The following is an 18,052-nucleotide window of genomic DNA, read 5'->3' on the forward strand; positions in this document are numbered from 1 at the left end:
GATATCTCCAGCACTCTGCAACTCACACCAAAACAAACTAGATTTATAGATTGCACGACAGGTATGAGGAATAATATGTATTTTTGATTTTGGGGTGAACTGTCCCTTAAAATGCTGTACATGCCAGTCTGTCTGTGTTTTGGTGTGAAGCAGGATGTGACAGGTGCAGACGTGCACTTTATGGTTCCAGGTCTCCATGTATTTTCGATACACACTTACATGTAATCAGGACAAACTGAAAAAGAGGTTTATCTTTGTATTGATAATAAATTTATGCTTATTCATACAGGTCAGATAAGGTCCCAGAATTGCGGTCAAAATTGCATCTGCCCATTGTTGCACACCCACAAAGCACATGAAGCACACACAAAAGTACAAGTTGTCATAGATACTGTTTTTCCAATATACATATATTTCATGATGTTCATCAATATAATAAGACATTGATAGATTTACACTACAATTATTTTATGTACTTTAGTTTTTCATTCAGTCTCCTCTCCATTAACATTGAGTCAATCTTGTTTAGTTTCTAATCCCATACCAAATGACAGCACAATAAATCTATCAATAAATAAAAGCAAAGAAAGAGAAGAAAAAAATAAAAGATTAAAACCGAACACATTGCCCATGATCCTCCTGTCCTGTCCCTCCTGTAAGACCAGACGACCAGGGGCAATACGGACCTCCATCCCAGAAACTCCAGCCCCAAAAGAGAAATTAAAATCTTTCCTCAAAAATAAACAGATTTAAACAAAAAATATATATCTTGTAGATACAAACGGCAATCTGATGTAAACTGTAGAATCATTCTAAGCATTCTGGACAATTGAAGGTAAAAATACTTTTTTTTCCCCATTAACTTCCCATTTTCTTTACCTTTACCCATCAGTGCTTACATAAAAACAATTCAGTGACATCGAGAATTATTACTAAATTGATGAAAATGAAAAAAACAACATTTGGTTCAAAAATAAAACACACATTAATTAGAATATTGTATAATTATAGCCATCCAGCGAGCATTCAGAGACTCAAAAGGTTCCCTCCTTTTGCTGCATTCAGCCCATTTTTGGAGGTGACAGTGAATGTTGGGGAGCATTTCCCACTCTGTACATGTTACACTTTGTCGAAGGATTGAATTGATTTCTTTCTGTTTTTCCTTTCAAGTTTGAATTACGAGTTCCCGAGTTATGATTCAAACCCTGAAAGAGGTGTCTGAACACTATTTCTGCGTTTGCTTTTGGGATCTCTCCCGAAAATGGCCCGAATGCAACGTAAAGTTGAGATCCCTGAACAATTCTTGAGGCTGACATAAGACAATATTCTCCACCGGATCATGTTCCCGTCCCACCACAACAAATGAATCACAACGGAAAAAGTGCCACGCTGTTAAAATATATACGCACTTCTTTTCATACAGACAGTAAAGCAAACAAAAAAAAAAGAAAGCACTCACTTCATTTTCACTATTGTGACCAAATTGGTTGAGCGCTCACAACAGTTGGATAACACAGAAGTCCTACCCCAATCAGTAGTGTTGTTTCACTTTGTGTGGTTAACTCCTGTCGGATGGCTGAAAGGACCACGTTTGTAACCCTATAATGATTTCCTATTGCAAAAAAACCCCAATTTTTACACGTTGCTAATATAGTTTTGTCCTCGTATATATTTTGGTAAATTGTTAATAGGTTAAACCTGAGGATATAGGACCCCCTACCCCCCAAAACACCCCCATATTACAACACCAAACAATGCAGATTTTTTGTAGCATTTTCTAGGTTTATTTTTAATAGCTAGTTTTCATTTTCAAACTCGGCAGCACTATGGAGACAAAAAAAGAAGAGTTGTGCTATTATTAGTTACAGGATCATGTGTCTACAAACTTGTTCCAGATTAAAGAGGCTCTTCAGACCTGGATACGCACGGTGGGGGGCAGACTGTATTTTGAGATTTTGAAGCATGCGGCCCTTATGTTTTGGTTTATTTTGCATATGTTAGGATGGCACACTCACAAGCCAAACTGACACACACATAGAAATAGCGTGTGAATGTCGAAAGGTCCTGTTATTTGCGGGTAAATAGGGTAAGGGTATTTAAAACAGACTCGGATTGGTTTGGGCAACCTGTTTCTCTCCACTTGTTTTTGATGGCAATTGGCAGCGTAAAAGCATGGAATTCTGGTCTTTGGTAATCTTCTGGAGTTTGCTCTGTTTTTGCTTTGAAAAATGTGGAAAAGGGGGGGGGGGGGGTTGTTAAGGTTTTCCTTTTCTAATGGAACTGGTCGGCAGATCTGTCTGCTCGTATACTTCAGTGGTCAAGGAAACAACGTGCCCTCACTGAGATTTAAGCGGCCTAATCTGGCGGGATAAACCGGGGATATTCCAGAGCTATTCTAACACACATAGACACATTGATGCACCTGCGCTCACACACATACACACACACACACACACACACACACACACTGTAGGATTCTGAATCAGTGAGTTGAGCAAAAGGGGGGGCAGCTTGGGCTACTCAGCCGGTGGGGAAGATAAAAAGTCATGTTGGAAAGAGACAAGGCTACTAAGGCTTTACACACACTTGCTTTTTGAAAAAGTGGTGGTTTTGTGGTCTTTGTATGTTTCTGGTGACAGCAGCTGACCGTAAAATCTGAGATTTTTTGTTAGTGACGTCAGTGGCAGTAGAGCATGAGTTGAGCTTTCTGCTCAGCATTTATTCATGACTGCACACTTAAAAAAATCTAACATTTCAAGCTGAATTCCAACTATATCAGAGCTTAGATTTGCCACAAATACATAAAACCTTCTATGGTTGACGTCAAATTAAGGAATTTTACGTCATTTCACCTTCATGTGCACAAGGCCTTAGTCTGACAGAGCATTATAAAACATCACATCGCCCTGCTCTCCTGCTCATCAAGTAGCCAAAAGGTTTTTGTACACACATGAGCAAATGCCAGAAACATGTAAAAGAATGTTTTTTAAGAGCAAACCAGTGAGGGCACCAATGAAAGAAACAACTGCAATAAGAATCGAAGCCTCTCCCTTGTTGCTTGGCAGTGTATAACGCACGGAGCTGAATTACAAAAAACACAGCAGACAAGAGGTAAAGAGGAGCTCGCCGCTGTCGGGCAGCTAACAGCGCTGATTGCACACTTCCTCTTTACCTGTCTGGTTCACACAAAAATATACTATAATAAAAAATAGAATCTATTATATTTAAAAAAGAAAAAAAGGCCTTAACTAGAGGGAGAAACACTGAGACAGAACCACTGCGCTAGCGAAACACTCTTCTTAGGAGTGCTACTGAATAATTGCTTCCTTGTCGCTTTGACTGTAGCCTACCCCAAAGTTGCTGACCTAAAACTCAACTGTGAATTTGACTTTTTTTTCCTCATTAGCCTCGGTCCCTGTTCCTGGATTTTGCAAATAAGGCTGAATTGTCTCTTTATGTGCTCTTTATGTGGAGAGGTTTTGCTGCACGAGGATCTCCTTTGGCCGGGCTATTGACCGGCCAGACAGCGCCATCAAAAACAAGGTTATTTGTGCATTTTAAACAGATTCCTTTATCGGCAGTCAGCCACTCCCTTTGCGCAGATGTAAGGGTATGTTTGACTGGAAGTCGTCTACAGCAACTAATACAAGTGACTAAGGCTTTTCAGTGTCCATGTAAGTCATGGGCCGGTAAAGAATTTGCTTTATGGAAATTAATCGATGCGACGGCCCCGTTTTATCGGCTGAATTTCAAACCCATATCCACAGTTTGACATGAATGACATCTCCACAGTATACTGTAAGTGGAATGTTTCTGATAGCATCACCCCTATTTTAAAACAAAATAATTTGGACAGATTGAAAGTCTAATCCTGTCTATCCAAAACTTACCCTTACAGCTATTTACTAGAACTATTTTTTCTCCTATGGTTTGTATGACCGACAGTTTTCGACACAAGTTTCATCGCGTTATTTATAATTTTTTTTAAAGATACTTACACTTACATGTGCTACGGTAAGACCATTTGCACTAGACTGCAATGAAGGAATGTTTTCGAAATAAGACACTACGTTAATATTTAAATAAAAAAGAAACATCTACAGACATTGGTCCGACTGTACTATGGCAGTTTAGAAATAAGAAATCGAGGTGTTCAAGCATGCTGACGCACAGAAGAGGGTTAAGAGCGATGAAGATGAATTAGAGGGGTGAAATGGAGAAAGAGAACAGATACCGGGAGGATGAAATGGAAAGGAGTGATGATTACTGGGGATTAGTTTAACAATTCATGCATTATTTGGATGTTTGATCAATATTGGTGATCGCTGACTCTCTCAGAAAGCCAGCAAAGAGGCTAAGACTTGAATTCTTTGATCAAGTTATAGAAATCTGGAGCTGAAGTTAACCTGGGGAATTTCTCAAGGGCAGTTTTGAAATAGCTCAAATTTTTGTAACTTGATGATATTTTCCTGCAAGTTTTAGTTCTCTGGCTTATTTTGGACTTTTAAGTGGACAAGAAAAACACAGATGAGCTGGAAAATCAGTTGGTATGTCCGTAAAATGGAGACTGACTCCACTGTGCAAAAAGTACACCAAAAATAGAGAGAGTAAGCAGGGGGGACAGACGGATGATGATAACATGCAAAATACACACTTTGATTAATAGGCAGTAGTTAACGCTGAAGCATACGTCAAATTAATACAAAAATTAAAAAATACAAAATGCACACACACACGCACACACACCTACAAAACAGTATATATCAGAATAAAACTCTACAAAGAACTATATATATCAGTTATGTAACAATTATCGCCAATCGTTGTTTCCTTGTCTGTTGTTGCATCGTCACAAGTGTTTGGTTCTCAGTATGGCAGGTTAGAAAAGCCAAGAGTACCCAGAAAGGAGACAGGGCCACACACTCACAGGACAAATATTGACAGGGGTCCAGAGGCGAAGTGGTGGAAGTGGGGGAGCCATGGGGCCCTGAAGGTTTAGGGGTGTTATATCGAGGCTATTCAGGAGATATACATAGTAAAGTAATTATCATGGTTAATTTTGTAATCAATTTGAGGGTTTTTCTTTTTCTGTAGCAAGGAAGGATTAGACTGGGGTAGGAGCAACTCTTCTTAGGTGCTGAAGTACACTGTAGAAAGAAAGAAGGGAAGAAAAAGTCTTACTCGTAATATTTAAAGTAATGCAATCAAACCACCAACAAATGACCGCAAAAAATGTTGGCATTGTATGTTTCTGCAAACCATGGATTCGTTACATTTGCACGGTGCTGGAAGGTCCTTTACTTACGTAAAAGTACTACTACCATATTGTAAAAATACCCCACCACAAGTTAAAATACTGCATTCAAAGTACAATTTCCCACACAATTATTTATTTGTGGCAACCCACCACGACCAAAACATCGGCTGCCACAAACTGATTTTCTATTATTGGAGTTGGACCATTCATAAGGAGCGCTGTTGGAATATGCATACTACTTACTTATTCATTGCACCTCTCGGAGCACAGAGCGTGCTCTGGCACAGACGGAGCAGCAGAATGTCAGGCGCAGTAAAAGTGAAACTTAACCGTTCATTGAGCTGGGTCTAAAAGTTTGTTTTGCCCCCCTCTGCAGCAGCTGCTTCTTTCAAAAGTAAAATTACTCATTCAGCACTAAAATGTTCCCTGTCAGTGTTGTACTACTTACTGAAGTTTTTGGATTAATATTCCTGCTGCAATAATGTGTATGTTGTGTATCATTGCAGTAGATGTTTATGGTGTTCCATTTAGCTTCTTTACATACTGTTGGGTAGTTAAATGTACAACAATGCGTCATATTCTATACAATCATCATGTTTGTGGCGTGTCTGTCCTATGAGAACCCCGCATCTCAAAAACATAGACTTTTATGGCGTCAGAAAAACAGCCCTGTTTTAAGCACCATCCACCATCCACCGTCAGCTCATAGAATTCATCACTTCAGAAACATTGATATGATACTTATCAAACACACCAGTGTAACGTATTTGTGGTTTGCAGAAATGTACAACGCAGACATTTTTTGTTTTTGATGACTAGGCTGCAAACAAACAATATTTGCCAACAACTTCAAGTAAATTTTTCATTTGGGACATGTCTTACAATGTATATGTATGTATGTATAGAATGTGTTTTATAGTTGAAGATTACACTGACAAATCCATATGCACAAAAAAAGTTAGAAGGATTCTTACCAATAATGACGATGAGGACAATCACACATATCACACCCAGGATAATCATCATCTGTAGTCAGTGGAATTTCAGAAAAAACAAATCATGAGCAAAGCAGTCGAAATTGTCACTTTTTCAATTTTAACAGACTTGCTGTATTTGCAATCCAAATTCTTAAAGGCATAACAATCACACAAAAATTTCAGACTTCTGCATCTATCTGTATTATTAGTCATGCTTTCTCTCATCTGTCTGTAAACAGGGAAGTTTAAGGCTGCCTGGTATTTGCTATTCATGTAAGCATGTCTGCATGTTCTCACCTTGGCATTCTTCCACCAGTATTTATTCTTCAGTTTCGCAGCGCTGGTCTCAAACTGAGAGGCTCCAGCCTGCAGGGCGTCAGCCCTATCGTCCAGTTCTGACAGCTTCTGATCACGCTCCAGAACCTTATCCACGTTTACACGCATGATATCCACCACCTCGGGAAAGACACGCAAAGCAGTGTAATCAGCTATCAAGACAGAGTGACTGTGTGTCTGAGAAGATGGAGCTGACCTACTGGATAAGGATGATGATTCAAAGTTGTTTAAAGTTTCACATCAAATCGTGGTTTAAAGCTTTACTGAAATGACTAGTCAAAGCCATCCCTAACAATGATCTATGTTTTTTGTTTCAAATGTGTAATGAGTAAGCAGAGAAGGCTGACCTGTGCGCAAGTGACCACTGAACAATGCTAAAACCGTAAATGTCTATATCTGAGCCTGACATCACAACAGAGAGGTGTGTGCTCACCTCATCCACTTGTGCCTGTGTCTGCTGCAGACGACGGTTGCTGGTGAGGTTGGGGGGCTGATTCCCTCCCTCTGGTGCAGGGGCTCCAGCTGGGGCAGACCTGGTGATAAAACAAATACAATAATTCAGTATAAAGCATATCCACTGAGAAACAGTTGAGAAAGCTTTGATAAACACAACAGGAAAAAAAAACTTGACTTGACTTTGTATTTAATACAAAATAGACATATTGAATTCATCACAGGAGCTCCTTTCAGGAGTTTGAAGTGTAAGATTTACTGGCATCTCATGGTGAAGTTGTGACACTCAAACTTCTCTCATCTTCCAAGCGTGTAGCACTACAGTGGCCGACGCAAAAACAAGAATGTACTTGATTTGTCCATTCTAGGCTACGGTAGAAAAACATATGGCAGACCACATGGAAGAGAACCTTCTCCGCATGCAGATATAAACGGCTCGTTCTAAGGTGACCAAACAACAACACTTCTTATTGTCAGGTCGTTATAATCTTATGAAAAAAAGAAAAAAAAATCACAGTAGTTTTTTTTTTTTTTTTTTAAAAAAAACAGTGATTAAAGACGTATAAGAATGCTATCCATTATTAAAGTTACAACATTTCCATATTCAGCCATATTTCACATATGTATTGTTCTAATTGATTATGTGAAAGAATATTTCATTACATGTCTAACTCTGCTGATGTCAGTTAAAGGTTTAGAGTAAACGGCTCAAATTTGGAATACCGATCAGATACTTCATATAAGTAAAGTGAAGTGATGCTGGGTATGAGATCCAAGTTAAAATCAGATCTTAGCTTATTTGGAAGATTTTCTAAAAATTAACTTTTCTTAACGTTAGTGCTGGAGAGTGAGGAAAATTACCTTGTGTTAATGTCATATTGGACTTTCTACCTTTGATACAATACCTTGCAAATCACTGAAATTTGATACCATTTTCAGTACCGCAGGAAAAATTGGCATTGAAGTAATAAAATTTTATTTTTTTACTGTAGGACAAATATTAAAAGGCTACAAATGACATTGAGGACATTTTCTTTTCTTGGTCAGCAGCAGAGAACAGCAGAATGACTGTAGTAAACATCAACAATAAGAGAGCGTGATAGAGCTCAGCTGGTGCCACTGTATCAACACCACAGAAAATGAGTATTGAAATAATTTCGAATATTCATTATCACTACATCAGTGTTTTTGACATCACCGCCTTCCATCACAAAAAGAATAATCCACAGAAGGTTTTGCAAATGTCAAGTGGATTAGTTATGTCATGCTGCATTGTGACCTACATGGACCTTTTCTTTTGGATGCACTGTGCAACAATAATGTGAAAGACAGGCACTTTGAGTGAGAGCGTCATTTACCACTGAAAAGTGAAAGCTCCATGAAAAAAATGCCTCGACTTAATGTTAACGCACTCTTATACCTCTATTATTTATAGCAGGAGAAAGGGATACAGCATAATTATGAAAACTATATATGGTTGTTTGTGAATATTAATTTAATGTTTATAAATAACTAATTTCTTCCTTTTTTTTTTCTTTTTTGCGATGTTCCGCCAAGCCCGTGTTGTTGACTTTAATTCTTACATGACACATGAACAAAAACCTGTGCTTAAGGGTACGCAGCAAAAACTACTAACCCACTACACTGTATATATCTCATGCAGGCTCTGGTGATCCCAGGCTGATCAAAAACAAAGAGCACAACATCATTTAACAACTGAGCCACAATCTACGTAAAGCAACAGCAAAATTGCCGAATTTCCAAAGACTCAACAAATATGCATTATCTTTCTTATTCTAAAGGCTGTACTTTGAAATAAAAATGTATCCTGTAGATGCACTTTTAATGAATTCTATTGTGAAGTGCTGAACATTGTCTACATTTAAAAATACGGTCCATTAAAGTGAATAATCTGACCCTGCATAATCCCTGAAATGTAAAATAGACAACATACACAACAACCAAACAAACTAAGCACAAAAAAACAGTGTAAGTAATTATAAAAGGAACAGCAAGCTAGTCTCAAATCAGTTTAAATGAGAAATGATCATCTCAATATCAGTTCACCTTCAATAATAATATGTGCAAATATCAGTTTAAAGCTTTAACATAATCTGAACAGTAAAACTTAAACATTCCACAGCTTGTTACAGCAGCAGATAAAATAAAACAGCAAATGAAAAATGCTTAAAAGCTACATAAATATTGCATGCAGTGTGGAGCAGCTAAGCATGCTTAATTGAGCGTACTTTATTGCTATCTATAAATCCAGAGAAATCAATATGATTAGACAGCGAAACTGTCTCTAAAATTAGGGGGTGGGATTTACTGAGGCTGTAGTATCTCCTGACAAAGTTACCTTAACTCAGCCACTGTACCAGTGTGAGGCAAAACTCTGTATAAAGGTCACCTTTACACGCTCACACATCACTAATCCTCTAACAACAACAAATCCTTTTGAAGAGTCGGCCTGATGGTGCTGGTGGTCCCCATCAGCTGACAACCGCCTCTAATAAAAACTGACAATATAAAACACCCAAGGCTACTTATGGTATGATGAATTATTATTATTTGTCTGCATATATATGATGATAATGACTCTGGTCTCAAGAGAAAGAACAGTATATCTTACATTGTTTTACTTACTAACTAGAGTAATTATCATTGTACAATATCAGTATGTTTACAAATCAAAAGCAGTGTTGGATAAAGAATTGCTGATGTTCACTGCCTCATATTAAACTGTATGATATCTCTGTATACTGTAGGCTTCTTTTCACTTCCTAGTGTGACAAGTATCACCACAGAGGTGTAATCTGTGCAGAGGTTCATGCTATCGTCACCTCTGAACTGGCATGGTGACCCCTGCCAATGAGCAAGAATTGCTAGTGCCGTGAAAAGATTTCTCTCCAGCCTCCATATCCTGTGAATACAGACCACAGAGTTCACTGAAGGAGAAAACTGGAATCTCCACGCACAGTTCTAATCACCATTTATAACAGATAATCTGCACTTTTAGTTGAAAATGATAATCTGAATTTGGTCTCTATATGCGCCACTGATTGCGGCACATGAGGTATTAATACTAGGGGTGTTGAAATTAATTGTTTCTAACATGCATCACAATGTGGATGTGGACTATTCTGCATCCATGCAGTGACAGGACATAATCAGTTATAGCCACATAAGAATGCTTGTTGATTTTCCGGCTGCAGCTGGACAATAAATTTCTACAGTTCAAGAGAACTTGCTGGTCACAACCAGCCCTGCATGGTAGCAACTGGTAAATTGTGGGAGAACAGAGCTAGCTGACTGTTTGTGTTTACTGATGAATACTTAGCCATGTGCATTAATATAGAAAATTGAGGGTATAACGCATCATGGAACTGAATCAAATCGTTGACATGACAATCGTAATCAAATCGTGAGATCAGTGAAGATGCACAGCACTGCTGTTTACTGAAAGAGTTAGTGATTTCATTGATTCAGTCAACAGATATTGGTGGCATGTGTGACCCCATGAACCTATTTCACTTGTCTCAGATATCTTAAAAAAGACAGTGTCAGCCAATATATTTCAGCCTTTTGGGTAAAACTTTCAACCTGCTAATGAATTTGCACGTGGTGTTAAATGGATGCAGAGGCCACACATTTCAGTTTCACCTTATCCCCACAGCATAATGAGGGGGAATAACAGGCCAGAAATAACAGGAATTTCATTCAAACATCAAAAATACAAACGATCTCATCTAAGCTGCTAAGCTAATATGCTCAACTGGTAAGGTTTCACATGTCTCCTTCTGCAGTAAACTGCTAATGTCAGTTTTGATGTTAAAACTAAATATGTTCAACCCTTTTCCAAGACAGAGTTTATAAAAATAGTCTCGCCATGTGGTGTCCAATGAAAGCTCCTGCCACACTGAGGAATGTGTGCAGGGGGGGTCCCTGATGAAATGATGAATCATTTAAGTACTAATATGTACCCTAAATGTAGACAGACAGACAGACAGACAGACAGGCAGATAGATAGATAGATAGATAGATAGATAGATAGATAGATAGATAGATAGATATATTTTTTCAAGAGAACTTGCTCACAACCAGGATTGACTGGATTGACATCAGTTTTGTTGTGCTGCGTTAAGATGTTGTTCAGAAGCATTTTAACCTTAAAAACCTGAGAAAATTGGTTTGATTTCTTTTGAAAGCATTGGAAAAGGAAATGATCAACTTAAAAAGAAATAATAAAAATAATAATAATAATAAAAACTTGAAAATTAGCTGCATGGACATTATTAGATATTATCCATAAATAGAAAATAATGTCCAGAAAACTATATCTATAATTCCTATAATTGTGGATTTAAACTTATGTTACAGAATTATTTTTTTTGTGCTTTCTTAAGGTAATTTTCCTATGTCTTTGGGTTTTTATATTAAATAAGCAATTTATTTGCTTATTTTCAGATAATTTTCTTGTAACTTATTTTTTTTAATAATTTCTTGCTCATTTTGGCTCATTTCTTGTTAAGCTGCTCATTGCCTTCCTCTGATGTTGTTTAAAGAAGATCAACCAATTTGCTCGGGTTTCAAAGGGTTAAACTAACTTCTAGGCTGCTATTTATTTATTTTGAATCAAATGGATTCCTGTTTGTTTGGTCAGCGTGATGAGAAAGCACGCGGTCTGACTTTCAGCACTGGACAGAGACAGACATTTCAGCACTGGACAGCGCCACAGCAGCCCAGAGCAAAAAGAGTGTGATCGCTGCCTCACCAACTCTCCCAGTCTGTTTGATGGGACTGAACTGGAACCTGCCCCGCAGCTCTCCCTGCTTTCATTTCATATACACGGACCCAGCAGGCCTACACAACGTCCTGAAAGACATCACGTTTCACGAGAGCACGACGGGGCCTGTAAATACACTGAAAGCCTACCACACATCATCCAGGGCGGGGAGCTTCCTTATAAGGGGGGAGGATTTTAAGGATGACAATTATAACCAAACGCTGGTGACAAATGTAGCTTGAAGCCTATGGAGTGATAACAAACATGTCGCCACGTTCAATGACATGTCGTGTGTTCAAAAAAAAATACATGACAGACGAGGGTGTCACTGCTATCTTTCCTTAGCCCACCCTGAAGAAAGATACATATGAAGGGAAGGAAGGGACAACACAGGAGGGAGCCATTTTACTGGGTTCATTTGCCCCTGAAGTCTCACACAGGCTGAAATATGGTGAGATATGTAGCTGTCCGCCCTCGCACGACCATCGACGACATACAGTAGGAGGCTAGGCTATCCCCACCCCCCGCTGTGGGTTGCAAATATCACGTAAACTAGGCCTAAGCCTGCTTCAGAGCTAATAATATCATCGTCTATAAGAAGGTCTGTAGTGTATTCGTCGAATAATGTCGACGCTTGAAATGTCCAACAGTGTGTCCTTGCTGTTTCTTCAATTAGCTTCATCGTCACCTGTGGTTCACACAAAAAAAACGAAGGCCTGTAAATGTCCGGGGAGGACAAGAAAGGATTTATCGTACGATTTGTTTCCCTCATGTGTGTTTAATTAGCCTGTGGGTACCCGTTCAGACGGTGTCCTTTTCAAATCAAACCAGTTTAAACTGGAAACAAATGCGTGCGTGCGCTCTCTGATAAAAAAACACGAGACGGCTAAATAAAACGGCTCGCGATAAACACGGAGCTCGTTTACCGTGTAAACGCTGAAAATACTGCTTATTATATGTTTAATACTGATAAACCCTCCGTCTGCTCCAAGGTTAGGCCGACGTTAGCTTAAACATTCACGCTTGGTTCACATTTTTTAGCGAAATGAGCTGTAAAATGAAATTCAACAGGACTATATATCAATGATATACAGTCTCCGGTGAAATAACGTCAGTATTTAACGGGCAAAGACACACAAGAGAGCATTCAGACACCGTTAATCCCAAATAGCCTGCCAACATCAGTCGTGAGGACATGAATAAATCGGGAATTACAACAAAAAAGGAGTTGAAAACCATGTCGTACTCACATTTTCCTGGTAGTATTGGCTGGACAGCTGTGCTGAAATCCGGACTGGAAATGTTAGCGCGTGCTAAGTGGCTGGCAGATGGATGTGGATTGCCTTCTGCGCTCCTCTCTACCCTCTGGCACCCTTTGCTTGGTTATTGTGGCGTTTCCCTGCCTATATAGCCTAGGAGGAGCACTGGCTTGTGTTTGCCACACTGAGATGTGCTAACACAACCTGTTCTCCTCTTCCTTTTTTCTCCCGTGATGCGGCACCTGCAGGCTAATGTCGGAGCCCGGCGCTGTCAGAGTCCGTGCAGTAATGAAGGTGTAATAAACAGCCGCCTGGATTAGGTGGACAAAGATGGCTCGGTGACGTCAATCGCGGCGAGTTTCATGTTGAAATGGGTGACAGGAGACTTCAATTACACAGTTTTCAAGCCCAGGACGGCGTTTTCTTAACATGTAGATGCTGTTATTGAAAGTCTATGCACATTTACTTCACAGAAAGCACATGTCATGGTCATGCTTGGGTTTAAAGCTTCAGTAAAGCGGCTTTTTTGCCCGCAAGTCTGTGTGTCAACAAAATGGCGTTCCTACAAAGGGGGTGTGGCGAGCTTCGCAGTAGGTGTCTGATTATCATTCATAGTAAATATGGACAGGGATGGAGTGGAGAGTGGACCCACCTGAAAGCGTTTGGTGAGCCTTTTATTTGGGGAACAAGGCTCCACTATTATGTCAGGCTGGCACTAATCTACATTACATTTAATACCCCAGCTAGCAATTTTTGGTTTTTGGTTCTAAAAAGAATGATACAATGCAACCAGTGCAGTGTTTTGGTTCTCTTTTAGTTCCCTGAATGTTCTTCTTAAAGTTAGGATAACATTCCCAATAAACATAAAATATATATATATACATATTTTTGTTAACATATTGAATTACATTTTCATAAAAAATGTGTAGTCTCAGGCCTCAATGACATGTTCTGAATGTTGCCTTTAAAATTGTTGCAACATTCTGAGGTTGTTTTGGTGATGTTGAGAGGTGACAGTTCATAGAATGGTCTTTAATAAAATGTTCCCATAATGTTGCATGAAAACAGAGAAGGAACATTTTAAAGCAACAGATCATGTTATTAAGGCCTTCGATTAAAGAACTTTAATATAATAAATGTAATGTAATGTGACATGTTAACAAAAAAAACATTTTCACATTTGTTGATGTATATAGAGAATGTTACCCTACATTCTGGGAACTAAAAGCAAGCTTGGAGCTGAAAACATTACTAAAATGCATTGGTTGCATTGTACCATTCTCAGAATGTTTTTACAACTAAGAAAATGTTAGCTGGGTACAGGGACCACACTGCTTCCCGTGGGAATGTTCTAGAGAAAGCAAAGTTAAAACAAAAACTCCAGTTATAGAAAGGTTGATTTTTTTCCCTGTTCATATCAGATTCCAAAAGGATTTATTGCCAAGTATTGTTACTTACAAAGAATTTGCCTTGTTTTTGTTGTTGTTTATTTGTTTTTGGTGCGTAAAACACACAATAATCATATCAAGAAGAATAAAAATAAGGCAAAGCACTGCAACACTAAAAAAGAATAGATAGAACATAGAGTAGAATACAGAACAGAAAAATTATTACTTACTTTTAAAGTACTATAACATAACAAATATGTACAATATAGCTGTTTCAAATTAGGCTGTATAGTTTTATGCAGGATGTGCAAAAATATTAAGCAGGGGATGTGCAAAAATTCATAGTGAATATGTGCAAGATAATGGTCCAAGATGTGTATTAATTTAACACATGACAGCTTGGGTAAAAACTGTGAGGTAAATGAAACATACTGTTCAAAAAAGTCAGATTTTTACAATGATTTGGTATAATAATATCTTTTTTTTCCTTCGCTGTACACAGCTTTCTGAACCAATAAAAAAAAAATCCTTATTTTTTTCCCAGCCCTATGTGGTCTTGTAATTATTATCTTCATGGAGATGCCAGAATGAAACAAGTTAAAGACAATAACATTTTTAAGGAGTATAATATGTTGAAACCCAAACCCATAAACCCTAAACCCAATATGGTTGGAAGCATATGTCACCAACTAGAGGATCCGATCAATAATCAGTTCACCATTAGGCCTCAGTGGGGTTTATCTTTGACCTAATTTAACGCAAAATGCATCACCAACATGTCTGCAAATACAACAACCATACAGATCCTTGACTGGTTTATTTTCCTGTTGGTAGATTTTTCATAACAGTTTTTTTAAGCATAAAATGTATTGTGTCTTATACAGAAAGTAGTTAAATCTTGCAGACGTTCAGAGAGATATTTTGAAATGTATTTTTGTTTTTTGCATCCAAGTGTTTACTGATGTGCTGGTAACTAACAATGAAGGAATTCCTAAATCCAAACACTCACATACCCAGTTATATATTCATCCTACTGAACCTCACTTGACCTCACTTGACACATCAATTGGCTTTCTGCGAAGTGTTAGTCCTGCAGGCATGAGGAAATTACACAGACGGGAATCTCATGTGAGCGCATAAATCTACTCTCAGTCTCACCACTGAACTGCTGCTAGACCAAGACTTTTTTTTTTTTAGAATCTTTTCTTTTTCAGGGGAAAATAAAATCTTGCTTTATTTATTTATTTATTCATCCATTCATTCATTCTATTTTACTTTATTTTATATTATTTTATTTTATTTCATTTTATTGTATTCTTTATTTTATTTTATTTTAATTTTTCCATTATCAAACTGACATTTTTCGATTGCTGCAGTGATACTGTTGAACAAACAAAGACTATAACTGAACATATTAAATTTTAAGAGGTTATGTCACTATCAAAAAAATGTTTAGAGTGTCCCCCAAGAACGAAACAGAGGCTTCTGCAGAAAGGTGACAATGTATTAAGGAAAGAATTGCTTATTTTTTAATGGGGATTTAATGGTAATGTTCGGAAAGTTACATTTGCTAATGATTATTTCGCACATAGAATGCATTTTTTTCTTTATATTTATTGTAAAGCTTAGTGGTTTGCTTTGTTTGACAGTGCTCATTTTTATTAACAAAAATATGAATAAGGAGCTGGTTATTGTGTCTCCACTGGTGTCAATTAATGATCATTCTGTAAAAACAGTGGAGGAGTTCAAATATTTGGAAACCTTTTTGATTGTGCTTAAAGATTTACAGCCATAGGAGAATATTTAAAAAAAAAAAAAAAAGCAATGCAGTGCATGTTTCTAATCAGGAAATTGCATTCATATCATACAAGCAAGAACATTTTAGAGAGCATTTAGAGGAGGCCTGTTGAAAATGTTTTTACTTTTAATAAGTGTACATATGGACAAAAAAACTATATTTGTGATGATATTACAGAGCCGCTGCACTGCAGCAGCAAACAAAATGTACATAAGGCATTTAATACCAAATACTATAAATCCAGCACATTCACACTCAGACCATGTCTCTTACTGTTGAATGCACTGTGCACAAATTAGCGTGTATTTTTTGTATGAATTGTTATTTTACTTATTTATTTATGTTATTTTACATGTAAGTTAACCAACCTGTGAGGCCAAATTTCCACTTTTATAGACAATAAAGATTATTTTTCTTTTTCTTTTTCTTCTTCTTCTTCTTCTTCTTCTTATTGTTATTATTATTATCATATGACTAAGTAAATTGGATATAATTGCAGACTGGGCCTTTAAATAGCACAGTCAATATTGTCTACACGCAAAAATGTCTATCTGTTCTCAAAAAAAATAGCATTTACTGTGGCTAAAGATTAAGAACAAGAAAAAAGCAAACGTACTGTAGTGTCAAAACTCAACAAAAAATGCTGAACTCAGATGGGATCTTTCTGCAAAATTTTCCCGCACAACTTAAAAAAAAACAAAAAACTGTCATCTGAACATTGTAAGAAACAGCTTCAATCTCATGGATGATGTTAGCTTGGTGATGCCCACATGGAGGTGCTGTAGGACCATTTTGCTTTATGGCCTACATCCATAAAAAAAACAGAGATTGTTGTCTCCTCATGGCTGTGACCTTAATGATATTTTGGAGAACCTACAGCATGCTAAACATGTTTTAGGTATGTAAAATTTACAGCACACATTTTGGATATTATTACCTTTAGTTCTGCAGAACGCAAACCTTCAGAAGACATGAGGAGTGAATGCAGCAGATCAGTGTTTCAGGAGGTGAAAACTGGAATCACATGTTTTTAAAGGTTCTGTATTTGCAGTATTCAGAGCATAAATGACGCAGCAAAGCACTATTTGCTATATAAAGATATAGTGGAGAGATCACATCCTGAGCAAAGACTGAAGTCATACTGTGCTGTAAATCGAGCTTCTTTGTGGTTTGTTTTGGTAAGTAGGTGCTTGCATGTTAGTGCATGTGTGTATCTCACAGGCTAGCTCATCGTGTAAAGCATACCCTCCACTTCCCCCCTTTGTCTACACTATTAGCCCTGTTAGCACTGTTGCTGTTATTCTGCATTGTTTATGGAGTAAGCACTCCAAAGACCCGATATGAGTCCCTCCACGATTCATGGCATTCATGCGCATGTGCAGAACTGTCTGCCATCTTTGACAGTTAGCTACAGATACACCACTTGGACAAAACACATCAAGAGTGCACTAAGTTTCCTTTTTTTTTTTTTTTTAAACTTATATTCTGTAGTTGTTTTTTTTATTGTTTATCTTGGTAACTGAGATTTATTTTTTGTAACCTGAAGATTTTCTCCTTGTTAAAGCTAATTTTTAGGTCATTTTTTGTCACATTTCACAATTTTTTTTAGCAATTTGCAGGAAATTTCATGCCAAATTGGCAATTTCTTCTTTTTTTTTCTCAATGTTTTTAAAATAAATAAATTTTTTTCACATTTCAGAAGTTTAAATGCTTATCAAAGGTGTCTTTACGACAGCACAAGAAATATGATGTCTATCCAGGTTTCAAAGGGTTAAATAAAGCAAATTCATACAAATTA

The 18,052-nt window shown here is 37.6% G+C and overlaps 1 protein-coding gene across 1 annotated transcript; it reads right to left on the bottom strand.

Moving 5' to 3' along the window:
- Window positions 1–243: 243 nt before the first annotated feature.
- Window positions 244–13,473, bottom strand: vamp2 (vesicle-associated membrane protein 2). The gene is made up of 5 exons (XM_042499921.2): window positions 13,060–13,473; window positions 7,004–7,103; window positions 6,532–6,690; window positions 6,232–6,283; window positions 244–5,147 (listed from the first exon to the last, which is right to left on the bottom strand). Coding segments are annotated over exons 1-5 (330 nt in total). The 5' UTR covers window positions 13,062–13,473; the 3' UTR covers window positions 244–5,130.
- Between the last annotated feature and the right edge of the window lie 4,579 nt (window positions 13,474–18,052).

Source organism: Plectropomus leopardus, chromosome 15 (genome assembly GCF_026936395.1).
Source record: "Plectropomus leopardus strain MGB_pleo_1.0 chromosome 15, ASM2693639v1, whole genome shotgun sequence".
Taxonomy (NCBI): domain Eukaryota; kingdom Metazoa; phylum Chordata; class Actinopteri; order Perciformes; family Serranidae; genus Plectropomus; species Plectropomus leopardus.